The 16,977-nt window shown below is 44.0% G+C and overlaps 2 protein-coding genes across 2 annotated transcripts in view; both read left to right on the top strand.

The window, feature by feature from the left end:
- The window catches only part of LOC310790991 (adhesion G-protein coupled receptor G5-like), a 56,544-nt gene extending 49,409 nt beyond the window's left edge, over window positions 1-7,135 (top strand). Inside the window, exons 12-15 of the mRNA XM_083652715.1 lie at window positions 1,433-1,692; window positions 3,500-3,599; window positions 5,303-5,577; window positions 6,622-7,135. Of these exons, the coding sequence (XP_083508841.1) occupies window positions 1,433-1,692; window positions 3,500-3,599; window positions 5,303-5,577; window positions 6,622-6,752 (766 nt within the window). The 3' untranslated portion in view covers window positions 6,753-7,135. The remainder of the gene's footprint in view (window positions 1-1,432; window positions 1,693-3,499; window positions 3,600-5,302; window positions 5,578-6,621) is intronic.
- Window positions 1-16,977, top strand: part of LOC310791528 (uncharacterized protein) — a 220,712-nt gene that overhangs the window by 143,398 nt on the left and 60,337 nt on the right.

Consider the following 16,977-nt stretch of genomic DNA (forward strand, 5'->3'; position numbering starts at 1 on the left):
CTCAACCCAGAGTCTATTTTTATTTGAAAAACAGACTCTGGGACAGCCCTACCTTTTTTCCCGGCTTCCTGTACAGCGCGCCTCTCCTACCACCGTCGCTTCATTTCCGCGTCCGTGCTCCACTGTTTACAGTCTGAATACCAACTTGCGCCGCGGCTTTGGCGATACTACTAGTCACAACAACTACACCTCCAGTCATTTTCCACTGTTGTTGATGAGTTGTGAGACGAGTTGATGTCTTCTATGCAGAGTGTTTATGCGTTAACGTTATTAGCGAATAGCCGAAAAGGACGTGACGTGGCAGGAGAGGCGTGCTGTACAGGAAGCCGGGAAAAAAGGTAGGGCTGTCCCAGAGTCTGTTTTTCAAATAAAAATCGACTCTGGGTTCCCAGATTGAGCATAACTACACCTGAACCAATGACTCAAACAGGTGGCTTAATTTTAAATGTCAGACGGATTAAAAAGGATAGAATTGAGAGTAACATGACTCTGACCATCTGACTCCATCCCATGTCACTTGTTTGACTCTGAGGAAGAAGTGTCAGTGTGTCTGTTTGCACCACAATAAATTTCTGAAATTGTCCGTGTGCTCCAGAAGTCACCCTTCAACTCTGATCATTAGTTATGAATATTATGAAGATCAGTTACAGATGGATAAAATGGATAGATTGGCTGTGAGGATGATATGAAGCGCAGTGGCTGTGTTTACAAGAGGCAGGGACCATTATGCACAGGTGACAGGTATGTTAGTCATTTTAAACATATTTTCAGTAGGGGTGGGAATCACCAGATGCCCACGATACGATACTATCACGATATGATAGTATTGCGATATGCTGATATTGCGATATATTGAATATTGCGATATTTCGATATATTGTCACTCCTAACTCCTTTTCCTACCTTTTCCTTGACCTCACCGGAAGTAAAACATGCAGTGTTTTTTTGTTTTGTTTTGTTTTGTTTTGTTTTTGCCGTTTGTTTTTTACTGCACCATCGGGCGCTTCGGGCAGATGCCCGGTGGCCTGGCATGGCATGGCACTTTTTTAATATCGATACTTGGCATCCAAATATCGATACAATATCATCAGGCAAAATATCGCGATACTATGGTGTATCAAATTTTTTCCCCACCCCTACTTTTCAGCAGCTAATATTGACATTAAGCTGTCCCTGTCCCCTGTCCTAACCAACTCTAATCTAGTCTTAGCGTGAGCAATATAACAATCAAAAAATCTACTCTAGCTAATCTACAGCCTAACCGAAACTATTCTAACCTACCGGCATCCCTCAGCCATTGAAGGAGACCCTCGGACCACCCAGCCCGGACCCCACTCCCACACCCACAAAGATATGAGGTGGAGCAAAATCACTGTCACCTTTCAATCTTGAGTCTAGGTAAATGATCTCCATGTGTCTCCGTGTCTTCCAGGCAACCTAAGGAGAAGTCTACACCCATCCACCTGGGCTTAGCCAGTTCCCTGCTCCTCCTCAACCTGCTCTTCTTCTCCACGGGCACTGTGGCCAACGTGTGGGGGGAGGGCCTGTGCGTGTGGGTGGGGCTGGGCCTGCACTACTCGCTGCTCAGCTCCTTCACCTGGATGGGCATGGAGGTCTTCCACACCTTCTGGCTGGTCTACATGGTTTTCAGCCCCCCCCTGGGGCCCTACGTCTGGCCCCTGATTGGTTTCGGTGAGTGTTTTGTTGAGTCATTTCCTGCCGTTAAATCTTGACATGTCAAGGTATGAAAATATCTGATGATTTGAATATGTGAGATTAATGATGATTAATCTGGACAATATTGACAACATGGATGTTGCAGAGACCCTGAACAGTTTTTTTTCTGAAGCATGGACTGGAAATACCACGTATGCATGTTTCCCCCTCCCCAAACCAGTCAATTTGGGTGAGTTATGCAGCATTGGACAGATGAAACAGTCTCTCCTAAGACTAAATCCTAGAAAAGCCAGTGGTCCAGATGGTATCCCACCTTGGTTACTAAAGCAATGTGCTGATGATCTTGCACCAGTTGTCACACATCTTGTGAATTGCTTGTATCAACTGGGAGTTGTACCTAATGAATGGAAGGCTGCAAACATCTGCCCTGTCCCTAAAGTCCCAAACCCAAGCCAGATAGGCGACTGGAGGCCAATTTCCCTAATCTCATGTCTTGGAAAAGGTCCAGGAGAAATTTGTGCTTAAAAAGCTCATGCCAACAGCCCTGAAAGAATGCAAGAATCAGCATGCATATCTACCAGGACATAGCACAACAAATGCTCTTGTTGAAGCCACCCACACCTGGCTTACTCAGACAGACTCTTGCAATGCACCAATGGTCCGGATAGTGCTGGCTGATATGTCAAAGGCTTTTGACCGTGTTGACCATGCAAATCTCCTACAGCACCTGGCTGCACTAGATCTTTGTCCACAGCTCCTCACCTGGCTCCACAGCAATACAACAGGGAGAAGACAGAGAGTTGTGGCTAATAGCATATATAGCACATGGAAAGACATTACATCTGGGGTTCCACAAGGGGGCGTCATTTCACCTTACCTGTTCCTGTTATATATGTCCATCCAATCAGTCCTGTTCAATGATACACTTGATATAGGGTATGCTGATGATATAGGGCTGTCCCGTGCCATTAGACTCTCTGACATAGGAACTGATACATCAATGGCAGGTGAAGCAAAGCGGCTTGAGGAATGGGCTGCAGCAAATAACATGCTTCTCAACGGCAACAAGTCAATGGAGCTGAGAGTATGCTTCACTAAGGACCCTCCCCAGCCAGCCCCTCTAATCCAATCAGATCAGTGGAGATGTTCAGGAGGCTGTTGAGGAGGCTGTGAAAAAAGCCTCCAAGCGTCTGCATTTTCTCACTGTGATGGCAAGAAATGGGCTCCCTGTAGAAGACCTGGTTGATATCTATAACACACTGATCACACCATGTCTAGAATATGGGAGTGTACTGCTTGTGGGCTGTACGGCCAAACAACGAGCCACCATGGACAGGGTTCAGAAAAGGGCTGTCAAAATAATGATGAGGTTCAAGGACGTCTCTTTGCATCTACCTGATCTGCAGACAGGAAGATAACAGGCCACTGTGAAGCTGATTCAGGACATGATGCACCAGCCTAACCACCCGCTCCACCACATCCTCCCTCCTAGTAAGGAAGAAAGGCCTGGCCGTGTTCTGCGCAGAGGCAATCAGTTGTCTTTGCCAAAAACCAGAACAAATAGACTGAGAAACTCCACCATCTCCTGTGGCGTCAGGCTTTTTAATGGGCTATAGCGTTGATTGTATTTTTGATGTTGGGGTCTGTTTTAATAATGCATAATGTATGTGTATTTTTTTTTCTTTTTTTCTCCGAGTGTACATTCTGCATAATTCAATCATGTATTGCAAGTCAGAATGATTAAACTCAAACTCAACTCAAACTCATATGTATAACTTTCAAACATGAAAAAATATATACGAACTTTAAAACCCCTCGTTAGGTCTCCCAGTGGTTCCTGTTATCGTCCTGGCAGCGGTAGGCAACATTTACGGTGTGAGGGAGGTGGTGCCAAGTGATGACATCAACAACCCTTACCTGATGTAAGTAGGTTTTCCATGACATCAACAACCCTTACCTGATGTAAGTAGGTTTTCCATGACATCAACAACCCTTACCTGATGTAAGTAGGTTTTCCATGACATCAACAACCCTTACCTGATGTAAATAGGTTTTCCATGACATCAACAACCCTTACCTGATGTAAGTAGGTTTTCCATGACATCAACAACCCTTACCTGATGTAAGTAGGTTTTCCATGACATCAACAACCCTTACCTGATGTAAGTAGGTTTTCCATGACATCAACAACCCTTACCTGATGTAAGTAGGTTTTCCATGACATCAACAACCCTTACCTGATGTAAGTAGGTTTTCCATGACATCAACAACCCTTACCTGATGTAAGTAGGTTTTCCATGACATCAACAACCCTTACCTGATGTAAGTAGGTTTTCCATGACATCAACAACCCTTACCTGATGTAAGTAGGTTTTCCATGACATCAACAACCCTTACCCATTTTCTCCCCACCCTCGCCCTAATCCGGGCCCGTATCCTACTCCCTCCCTCCACCCTAGACCCTACCTCTACTCTACCTCCCCTGTACCCTTCCACCTCTCCTTCTCTGTTCTCTCCTCCTCTCTGTCCTCTCCCCTCTCTCACATTCCCACTGCTCCCCTTCCCCTGCGCCCTCCCACCTCTCCTTCTCTGTTCTCTCCTCCTCTCTGCCCTCTCCTCCCTCTCACATTCCCCCTGCTCTCCCTCCCCTGCACCCTCTCCTTCTCTGTTCTCTCCTCCTCCACATTTCCCATTTCTCCCCACCCTCGCCCTAATCCGGGCCCGTATCCTACTCCCTCCCCTCCCCCAACCCTAGACCCTACCCCTACCCTGGCTCTCCCTCCCCTGCACCCTCATCTCTCCTCCCCTGTTCTCTCCTCCTCCACATTTCCTATTTTCTCCCCACCTCCCCCCTCTCCTCCCTCCCTCCCTCCACCCTAGACCCTACCTCTACTCTACCTCCCCTGTACCCTTCCACCTCTCCTTCTCTGTTCTCTCCTCCTCTCTGTCCTCTCCCCTCTCTCACATTCCCACTGCTCTCCTTCCCCTGCGCCCTCCCACCTCTCCACATTTCCTATTTTCTCCCCACCTCCCCCCTCTCCTCCCTCCTCCCTCTCCCTCCCTCCTCCACTCTCCTGCTTTCTTCAAATGTTCAAATGTTATCTTTATTCTGTATATTCTTGTTACTGTGTGTTAGCTAGAATCAGCTAGACATACTTTCTGTGAAGCCCTCTGAGACATGCTTGTGAATTAGGGCTATATAAATAAACTTGACTTGACTTGACTACCTGATGTAAGTAGGTTTTCCATGACATCAACAACCCTTACCTGATGTTAGTAGGTTTTCCATGACATCAACAACCCTTACCTGATGTAAGTAGGTTTTCCATGACATCAATAACCCTTACCTGATGTAAGTAGGTTTTCCATGACATCAACAACCCTTACCTGATGTAAGTAGGTTTTCCATGGACAATAGACTGAATCACCGTGACGTCACACTGACACCAACCGTCAGTTGCGGAGAATTGCAGAGATATCGGCAAACTTGTGTGTGTGCATGTGAGGCTATGATCATGTGTGTGTGTGTGTGTGTGTGTGTGTGTGTGTGTGTGTGTGTGTGTGTGTGAGATGTGTACACTTTGGCAGAACAACAACTAACATCAGTGAACCTGTGTGTCTCCAGGTGCTGGATGAAAGACAGCCCTCAGGCCTGGCTGGCTCACTACTGCACCACCATTCCCCTGTTGGCCGTCCTGGTGTCTGCGGGCCTGGTGATGCTATTCCTGGTGTGGAGGAAGATCGAGAGGCGGGAGGAGTGGAGGCGGGACTGCGTGTCGTTCTTCAGCATCTGGGGCCTCAGCTGCCTGTTCGGGACCACCTGGGGCCTGGCCTTCCTGGACTTCGGCCCGATCTCCGACTTTGTCGTCTTCCTCTCCTGCATCCTTAACTCTTTCCAAGGTGTGCGCTCACATTCCATCCCTGTAACTAAACACAGTTGAGAACTAGGGATGCAATTAGATCGAGAGCCAAAGTGGAACATCACTTCCTTCTTCAGCACTGTACCAGAGATTTTCATCCGCCATTTATTTTCCCATCGACATTTCGTAAAATGCTTATAAAAAGACAGGCAGACAGACAGATATGGAGCCTGAGTTTGAGCGTCTGACTCTAGCCGGCTGACCGTGTTTACAATTTAAAAACTGCGACAGTTCACACGACTTTAACACAACATGCATATTATACATCAAACTCTTGAGCTGATTTTGCTCTCACTCAGAATGTCAAAATATAAGCGATGTGATGTATACTTTTTGAGATATTAACGTTTGTTTGGCACAACTCATACTAGTTAACTGCCGCGGTGTTACGCATTTGTGGGTGGCAGTGACGTCACGCTGGTTTCATCCTATATTCCTACTGTACATTCTGAGTCAGGTGGTAACCGTTTGCATGACCCTACACTCAACTGACAATTTATTAGAAGGATAAACCCCTTGAGATGAACCATCTCCTTTTCAAGGGGGTACTTAAATTCAGTTTTGCAAGAATTGCGGACATTATGGTCTAAGCTGAACTTATGTACATGTATGTATTAACGGGAGGAACAACCAAGAGTGCTTTGGTTCAGACTTTTTTTGATGACTTAATGTTACCCCATTTTTTTTACCAAAGAGCACCTTCTCACAGTCTGACCTCACCTGCATGGAACGCTGCTGCCCTCCTTTCATTCTATTTTGATTTTCCTTTTAAAAGGTCTTGGCTGATGCAGACTGTTGCACAGTTGATTTCACTACTGTTGACAAATGACGTAACGCAGTCTAATGTAATGTAATGTAACGCAACGTAGCATAACGTAATGTAATGTAACTTAATGCATTGTAACGTAATGTAACCTAACGTAATGTAATGTAAGGTAAGGTAATGTAATGTAACGTAACGTAACTTAATGCATTGTAACGTAATGTAACCTAACGTAATGTAATGTACTGGTCTGTCCCCCAGGCTTTCTGCTGATGCTGCGTTTCTACATGCTGGGCTGGATGCGTCGGCAGGCCGGTGCCTCCTCACAGAGAACCAGCAGCACCGGATCCACCAGACAACACATGCTGCAGACCCACGGGGAGAAGACCTAGAAATAGTGGTTGCGGTAATGCTAAACGCTGGAAAAGTCTATTTTACAGCCAGGTTGACAACATATCTGACCCGTTTTCATTGTATTTGTCCCCACAACAATTATCTCTCGAATATATAATGCAACGCCATCTTGTTGCATTTTCACCATACAAGACAGACCGGCAGGAAAAGAAACATTTCAAACAAAAGTTTTCTTCTTCTTCTTCTTCTTTTAGTTATGGTCTGAATGAAATGTTCTGTGCTCTCTCCTGATTCTAAATATAGCTGTGCTCTCTCCTGATTCTAAATATAGCTGTGCTCTCTCCTGATTCTAAATATAGCTGTGCTCTCTCCTGATTCTAAATGTAGCTGTGCTCTCTCCTGATTCTAAATATAGCTGTGCTCTCTCCTGATTCTAAATATAGCTGAATCACTTGGTTTGACCAAGTAAAACTCTTTTAATAATAAGGATTTTTATTTGTACGTCTATGGGAAGATTAATGAGGAACGTTGCCCCCTTGGTTTATAAAGCCTCACAGACCGGCCGACTGGTAAACAGGAGCGCCGTGTGTGTGCAGTTTATTAACACACTGCACAGGATTTCTGTATATTAAAGTTCAGTTTCCAAACAGTTACCTCTCACTGCCATTAGGAGGCGCCAACATGACACGTTTGTTATAGGGGTGCTAGTCCAGGAGACACTGTTGTAGGTCAGGAGCTCAAGCTGAAGTTGAATGGTTGACTGCAGCTAGGTTTTCTGCACCTTTCTCATCTCTCTATAGTCTAAATGGCCAAATGTTCATCTTTCTTTCATGAATACCTGAAGAAGACTGAATGAAGGTGAAGCTAGCGTCCCATCAATCAGCCCATGAGTTGAAAGATTAGGGATTTCTCTGCATACCAGAACTGGATCAGAAGTGATTTGCAAATCATTCTTACTGTTTATTGTGCTGGTACTCACATACATAGCAGCGTAACTGCGGGGTCTTGAAGAGTATTAAAAATTGCTAAATCAATTTACGCAAAATCAAGTCCCTTAAAAAGTATTAAAAAGGTATTACATTTTTGTAGCTGATTGTGTTAAATGGGCATACAGTATATCCTCGCATAACGATCGCAGACCCCTGACTTGAATCAAAATCCTAAATCGTATCGTTGTCCAAAGAATCTATATAATATTGTATCGTGATGAAACTTATGATTTACAACCCTATCGCTGATGTGATGGTCTTAAAAAAAGCTCTTAAAATGTATTGATTCAGAATCAGAATAACTTTATTGATCCGCGGGGGGAAATTAGGTCACGCTACAGTTGCTCAGACTCAGATAGGGAAGAATATAAACATAGAGACATTATAGGAAGCATAGAATAGACCAAAAACACACAACAATAAAATAATAGAATAGAAGTTAGGTAGGTACATACATGAAAGTGTCACCAATGTGTGCCGTCTCCTACAATTAAATCCTTGTCAAGTACCATTGAATAGAAGTGAATGGTACATAATATTATCTTATATACAGCAGTGTGAGTGATGGTAATAATAATAATAATGATAATTATAATAAGAATAATAACAATAATAATAATAATAATAAACAGTAAGGTGCATTAGGTCCAGTCAGTAAAAGAACATTCATAACAGTGTGGATAGTTGGTTATTGCACAAGTTGCAGTATTTAGCAGTTATTGCATTGGGTTTTATTGCACAATCAAGATATACATTAAAGTGTATATACCCTGCATAGGGAACAAACAAAGTTTAGACAATCACAGTACATTTAGTGTATTTTTGCTGTGATTGGCTAACCTGTCGCTGCCAGATGGTTTGTTTTCACATAACCAGCTTGCAACGAGTTGCTCGGGGGCACAAATACCTGGCAGGTGATTGGATGAACCATCTGTCTATCACCGGCACGGGCTGGTTCTCGCTGGCGTCACCCCTAAAGCCCGCCCATATAGCTGCCTCAGAGGACGCTGATTGGTGCGAACCCACTGGTGGTTCAGATTCAAACCAATAGATTGGGGCGTGGCGAGATGGATTTGTCATGTCATGTGATCGTGATCTCATGATCCCGCGTGAATCCAGCTGCGTCACGAGGTCAGTGATTGGCAGCTTACTGGTAGCATTCTTTATTTAGCTGATGCAGTAACCCATGCATCCCAACCATTGGCTATAGACCTTATTCGATTGACGTCACTCACGTACGGGCACGCCCACCGCCGCCATATTGTTGACATTCACCCATAAGCATATATTTCCTCAGTCACCATCATCTTCTGTAAACACACTTCTTCCATCAAATGACAGCAAATCTAAACAGCTAGTTGACCCATGAGCTGCTTTTCCACCAAGTTCTGTGCAAAATCTGCTAATCTGTTCATAACTTTTTGAGATATCCTGCTGACAAACAGACATGGGCAAGAATATGACCCCATTGGCGGAGATCATAATTACAGTCATCAGAATGAATTCAGGTTAAGTGCTTCCCATAGACAACCAGTGTAGAGCAATAAATATACAGTATATAAATATATATATATATAAATATATCCAAGATACAAGCCTGATTTGATATCAGATTTTTAATCATAGTCAATATATCAGTGTTGTGTCAGTCATGATGTCATTTGACATGCTAATTTGGCTAACTAAAGCCATCTTACCACCTCTGTGGTGTGTCCCCTCCCCCCCTCCTCCCTCCCTTCCTCCTTCCTCCTTCCTCCTCCCTCCTCCCTCCCTTCCTCCTCCCTCCTCCCTCCTCCCTCCTCCCTCCTCCCTCCTCTCTCCTCCCTCCTCCCTCCCCCAGAGGAGCCGGCAGACTGGGAGAAGGAGCTGCAGCAGGAGCTCCAGGAGTACGAGGTGGTGAGCGAGGCCACAGACAGAGATGAGCAGTGAGACCAAGAGATCGAGAAGAGATCTTCTGGATAAGAAGGACAGCCCCTCTCCTGAAGGTCGGCTTTCTGACACTTTTGTTTCATCCTTTAGGGAACTATGTGTCTGTTACATTTCTTAAGCTGGAAATGAGACAGATATCGTTTTGTTGTGTTGGTATTTCTGATGATTTTCTTTTCATGTTACAACATGTAAGCTGAAGAAGTAAGCTATGAACCAGGGAACCACTCTCTCAACAGAAGACGGCTTTAAAAGATCACTGTCAATCTATCGGCATTCAAGCTGCTGATAAAGACGATATTTTGTGCTGATGTTGCAGATTTTTCATTCAAAAAAAAAATCCAAAAATCAGAAGCACTCTTGTTTCCCACCGAATGTTATATTTGGTAGGGTGGAAAAGCCTGGGAAAGAGCATTGAGACCAAAAATGTAATTAAATGTATATTAATAATAATAACAACAACAACTCTACTACTACTACAGCACTAGGTAGAGTGCATCATACCTCCGCCAGCCTTTCTAATAAGTGTCGTGGTGTTACGTGAATCCGTTTAGAAGTTAGGCTCCTTTTTGTGATTGCCACGCCCCCTTTTGGTCAGTGAAAGCAAGTTGAAAACAAGAGCTTCGATACCGGAAGCGAGGCGATATTACCTTCAAAATAAAAGCGCTAATTTATTAAAACCAATAGGCTACATAATGCTGCTGCTGGGTGTACAGACCAGTCAACTCACTATGGGTTCAAATTGACTTTTGGAAGGCACAACATTGTATGTTTATTTACAACAGGTTTCTCTGCAAATGTTTTCTTTATTTCCTCTTTGGTACTTGGGGGATTTCGGATCACACACAAAACATAGCGACAGTACTTTCATTTAAATGTCATTATTTTGACGGTTATAACCGGACGTTTCTGTTTTATTCTGGCTGACTTGCTGCTGAACCTGTGAGCAAATCTCTTTTAGATTTAGATCTCTTGTTGATGTTGTAATGCAATTGAGTATTCCCTGTCTTTTATTCCCGTGTGCCTTGGTATCAGAAATATAAATATAGTGTATAAAGAATAAGCAGCTACTTGGCTGTGTCTGGGTGTGGGCTAAACACTGGAGCAGCTTGTTACTGCATAGCCTCATAGTTTTTTCAATGGCTATTATGATATCCATCATATCAAAGATATACAAGCCTGATTTGTTATCAGATTTTTAATCATAGTCAATATATCAATGTTGTGTCAGTCAGGATGTCATTTGGCATGCTAATTTGGCTAACTAAAGCCATCTTAACACCTCTGTGGTGTGTCCCCTCCCCCCTCCTCCCTCCCCCCTCCCCCCTCCTCCCTCCTCCCTCCTCCCTCCCCCAGAGGAGCCGGCAGACTGGGAGAAGGAGCTGCAGCAGGAGCTCCAGGAGTACGAGGTGGTGAGCGAGGCCACAGACAGAGACGAGCAGTGGGACCAAGAGATCGAGAAGATGCTCCAGGCTGACAGCAGCTAGGGGGCGCTGCCTCTCCTCTGCACAGTCACTGATTTGCTGCCCCCCCCAATGGACGACTAGCAACCCATGCTGCACAAAGGGACTAAATATGATTCCCCTCTATATGTATATGATTACCATCTGTCCACTTGTATCCATGCTTCCGTAACTCAGGGTTCCTACGCAGGTCTGGAAAGTGAATAGTTTGGGGATTTGAAAACAAAGTCTGGGAAAAGTATGGAAAATGTTGTAGTTCAGGTCCGATACACACACAATTCTAGCTTTGATCTTGGTCTAGACCCACTTTGAATACACAGCTTGTGTTGATGTGAAGAATAATGTTCAGATAGAGGGAGGCCCTATGTTCTTGACCTATGTCAAAAAATATGGAGTTTTAAAATGGAAAGCATGTAGGAACCCTGCCGATCATCTCACATATTCTGATATTTCTTCATCAGACCATTGACCGATCTAGATCCAGGTCTGCGTTAATCATATTGAACACCAGACAACATCTTCAGAGGAAAAAGTATGTGATTTTCTTTGATTGAAAATGTGTAAGGACCCTGGGACCTGATACAAGTTTGAGATATGATTATATCTTCTTGCTTTGCCCTGTTCATGAGAGCCATGTACTGAGGCAGAAAGCCGCTAGAGGGCGCTCCAGTACAAAGTGCCAGGCACTTTCTTCTGATGGGGGGGCTGTTTGAAATCCTAGATCCACGTCTGAGTTAAAGTCCCTGGAAACCAGAAATATTTCTTTATTATTTAGCATTTTGAGTTCATCACATCACAGGACCCTATGTTAATAAGCCACCAGCCAAATTTGAACGATGATGAACGTCGCAAAGTATATAAATTTAGGTTTGACAGTCTGGCAAAACTCATGAGAAAATCATTATTTTTTAGAGTGTATTTCTCCCGCGGACTGTGTGGGCGTGTCCTTTCTGCAGCAGGTTTTCCGAGAGAGAGAGAGCGTGAGACAGAGGGGGGAGGGAAACGGAGAAAGAGATCAAGTTACACAGCACTCGCGAGTGTGTGTGTGTGTGTGTGTGTGTGTGAGAGAGAGAGAGAAAGAGAGAGTAACCTGCGTGTCTCTCGCTCTCTCTCACTAGTCCAGAGAGAGAGAGAGAGAGAGAGAGAGAGAGAGAGAGAGAGAGAGAGAGAGAGAGAGAGAGAGAGAGAGAGAGAGAGAGGCACGACGGCACACAGAGTGGGAGGGAGACGGACAGGCTCCCTCGCTGTCCGTCTCCCTCCCACTCTGTGTGCCGTCTCTCTCTCTCTCTCTCTCTCTCTCTCTCTCTCTCTCTCTCACTAGGAGAGAGAGAGAGAGAGAGAGAGAGAGAGGGGGGGAGAGGGAGAGGGAGAGAAGCATAGCGCTCGCACACAGAGTGGGAGGCAGACGGACAGCGAGGGAGCGCTGTCACTGGGGGCAAAGAACGGACAAAAGCAGGGTGGGTGCGGATTGCGTGCGTGTACAAAGGTTATATAGAGCTTATGACGTCATAAGCTCCTGCGTTTTAGCACCTCGCGCACTGCTATCTTCAATGAGGAAGTACTTTGTAGAATCTTGTAGAAAAGTGGCGATTTTAAGGCTTTGGGTTGAAAGTAATGTATAATAATTTCGGAGGCACAAAATTACTAACATAAGACCCTAAATAACATAGTTAGAACGTTTTTGTGGATTTTGGTTTCCAGGGACTTTAAGTATCTTTCAGCTGCTGCTTGCAGGTGGTTTGTACAGTAAAGTCTGTAGTATAGTTACAGTACAGTAGAGTCAAATCTATGTCGATAAAGAGGATTGATTTGTGGCACTTTGCACAGCAGCACTTCAGACACTATTTCCCTTTCATTCTCCTTTCACATGTTTCTATTTCATTGGGACAAAGTTGGAAATGTGCGCATGTCTTTGTTCAGCTACACGGCTTGTTTCTCTGTAGCTGAAGTATTGTACATGTGTTCTCTATTTGATCTTTTCCTTCAATAAAGATTCAAATCTGTTACAAAAGCAACCAGTAGGCTGTGGCTCAACTTGATACATACATGGATGAGTTCAGGGAGTATGAATGGAAATGAAGTTATAGGACATATATATGTGTGTAATGTGTGTGTGTGTATATATATATATATACATATATATATATATATATATATATATATATATATATATACGCCAGATGGTTTGTTCACAGAACCATCAGGGAGCTTGTCTTTGGAAACTATGGAAAAGGGTGTGTGTGTTTAAAGAATCCCTGGGAGGTGATTGGATGAACCATCTGTCTATCATTGCTTGCTTCTAGCTGTCGTCACACCTAAATCCCGCCCGCAGCTGCCTCTGGAACTTGTGATTGGTAACCAGGGTTGGGAAGTTTATTTTTAAAATGTAATCGGATGCAATTAATAGTTACCTGTCAAAAATTGTAATCAGTAATCCAAGTATCACAATATAAAAGTAATGTAGGCTAACTGATTATTCTACTTTTTGATTAGTTTTGAACAAATTTCCTCCTACTTGACTACTGGAGCTCCTCAGGACCCCCCCCCCCCCAAAAACAACAACAACAACAACAACAACAAAGAACAGCTTTGCTAATCTTGTCTTATCTGTTTCTCAATAATAATATAATATATAATAATATAATAATCGTGTTTACATTTTTGGATTACAGAGCATCATTTTCTTAGAAACCCAGTCATTTATTTCTTGGCTGCACTCACTGGTCATTTCTAAGAGCCAAGTGTTTTTAGGTGTTATTTATTTTGCACCTTAAGATATCAAACATAAAGTAAACAATAAAAGAGTCAATATTTACAGTGCACAGCCAATTGGATCAATAAATCCATAATCAATACAATCTACAATACATGTAATCAGTTACTTTACCACCCCTGCCGCATCACCAGGCTCTCTCACAGAGGGGAGAGCATAGGGGGAGAGAGAGAGCCTGGCAGTTACTGAGGCAGGAAGACAGAAGAAGACCCGCCCCCGTCTTCCGGTGGCCTGTGTGCTGCAGTGTTTTCCTTCCCCCACACAAATGCAACAGCAGGCAGTCAGTCGCTACGAGTTAGAGAAAAAACAAGAAGCATGGACATACCAAACGAAGTGTTTTGTTTTGAGCTAACTCTCGTTACTCGCGTCGCCCATGTTTTCTAAACGGAACGCAAGAATTGAGCGGAATATTGTTCCTGGAGCACAGCACGGTCTTCCGCCCAGAGCCGGAAACACTCGGAGCGACGTTTTGATCATCATCATCCAGCCCTGCTGCCACGACACTTCTCTATACAGGCTGAGGCGGAGCAAAGTAACTGTTGACAGTGGAAGTAAAGTGTGTCGCAGTTCAACTCAGACTCAGAGTCACACCGACACCATTTTGAGAGAGCAGAGAGAAGACGCAGGGTGAGTGTTAATACTACATTATTATTCCTATGATTATTTTATTCAGGGATGAAACTAGTCACCTTTAGGTGTCAGTCACCTTCTCGAACTGGTGCTGCTAAGTAAGTGAATGGTTTCTGAGTGGTTTAGTGTCTCTGCCCTGGCTGATATCTGTCACCTTTTTCCACTGTCTGAGTTCACATCTGTTGATTGTAAAAGTGTCTGAGTCAGTTTGTTACTGATCGCAGGTGTTTTACTGCGTTCACCTGCCTCTTTTCCTCTCTCTCAAAGTAACGCTCATAGAAAAGATGTAACAGTGAGATAATGGCGTCAGTAAAACAAACAGGGAAGTTGATGTGGGCGGTGGCCCTGTACTTCACAGAAGACCGACATGACGCAGTTTATTAAACCGTTAAATTAACCCAGTTTTATTCCATCTGTGTGTGTGAGACTCTGCGAGATGAGCGTCTTTCAGTCACATGACTCCTCATAAAGAGAGAAACGGCTTGTTGACTTTCTGCAGACAGATCAGGACTTCAGAGCGGGGTGGGAACATCGACATATATATATTTAATATAGCTCAATGGGTGGTAAACTAATCTGCTTCATATTAGGCCTACAGAGGGCGCTACTAACTAAGATGACATGCGTCGACTTGCCTACAGAGTCAGACTGCTGTGTTGCGTTTGAGCCATCCGCCTCTCGTCTCTGAGGGCGGGTTCACCGGGCTGATTTCTCATAAACCAGCAGTGTTTCACTGAAATCTGTGACCACCGTGTGTGACCACAGAGGGGCGCTGTTGCACATGTTCTGCACATTTAGGCACCTGACAGTATCCACCCGACACTACAGACAGACGAGGATCTGCTTGAAAATGAAGTCATTAAAGACCAGTGTTGATAAAAAAGAAATAATGAATGAAGCTTTTCAAGATTCAAGATTCAAGATTTTTATTGTCACTCCATGGTGCAAGTATCACGTGTGAAATTCTTGTGCTGTGGACTCCGTTTACAACATAGTGCAAATAGTACAAATATAACAGGGCATATGAGTGCAAAAACAACAAGAGACACAACAAGCATAAGGCAGTATAGTGATAAGACAAGTCAGAGACAGTGGCATATTCACTGCACATAGGTGCACATGTCATGTGCATACTTTAGACGTGCTTAAACATTTTAAATTATGCGTATTTGACATACAGGTGCAAATAACATATTCCTTATTAAACATACAATTAAACTCGGCATTTTAAAAACGGCGTATTTGACATACAGGTGCAAATAGCATATTCCTTATTAAACATACAATTAAACGTTAGACATACGTAATGGTAGCAGCTACAGTACGGTACAGTGCGGCTACTACACTATTTGTGTATGTTAAGGAGTCTCGTGGCCTGCGGGAAGAAACTGTTCCTCAAGCGATTTGTGCGTGCTTTTGGAACCCTGTATCTTCTCCCTGAGGGTAGCAGGGAGAACAGGCTGTTGTGGGGATGGTTTGTGTCTTTGATGATCTTCAGGGACCTCCTGAGGCACCGCTGTTTATACAGTTCATGCAGATCTGGCAACTCACATTCTGTTACGTGCTGTGCCGCGCGTCTCACTCTCCGTAGCGCCCTGCGGTCCATGGTGATACAGTTCCCGTACTAGCTTGTGTGTGTGTGTGTGTGTGTGTGTGTGTGTGTGTGTGTGTGTGTGTGTGTGTGTGTGTGTGTGTGTGTGTGTGTGTGTGTGTGTGTGTGTGTGTGTGTGTGTGTGTGTGTGTGTGTGTGTGTGTGTTTGTATGTGTGTGACACGACAGAATAGTTGACCTGTTAGTTAAAGACATAAGGTGTTGATGTGACAGAAACATTTTTAGGCCGTGGACCAATGTTACTATTGAACTTTTTTTGGAGACTGGGCTGACATATTCTGGTTTTCAGACAAGTGAAATGACAACATGATTAGGTTGCAGCTTGATAATCGGGAGATTAAACTATCCCATGTGGTTTTCGCTGTGTCGTATTTCTAAATAATGTATTTTATAGCTCTATAGTCACGTTTCAGTGTTGAATGTTTTGACACAGACCTGCCTACACTTGCTGGCACAGCGTCTGCGACTCTGTTCCCATGCTTTGAAGTGCAGCAGCCATGCTGTCATGTTAAAATAGTTGTGAAATAACGTAACCAAAACATACAGAAATATGTGAATGTCTTCCTTTAATATGGATCCAAAGGATCACTGGGTCAGAATGTTGAAACACACATTTCAAAACTCAATATTTGCAAAGATCTCGGTTTCTAATCTTGCAGGACACACTGTCATGCGCACTGTGTGTGTGTGTGTGTGTGTGTGTGTGTGTGTGTGTGTGTGTGTGTGTGTGTGTGTGTGTGCGTGTGTGCGTGTGTTTGTGTCTAGGTGTGCTCGTTGTAATTCACGCAGTGTCGATTGAAACACATCACCCCATTGGGAAACGAGAGGGAATCTCACCATTAAGACTTACTGACTGACTGACTGACTGACT

Source organism: Poromitra crassiceps (assembly GCF_964638095.1).
Source record: "Poromitra crassiceps genome assembly, chromosome: 16".
Classification (NCBI taxonomy): domain Eukaryota; kingdom Metazoa; phylum Chordata; class Actinopteri; order Beryciformes; family Melamphaidae; genus Poromitra; species Poromitra crassiceps.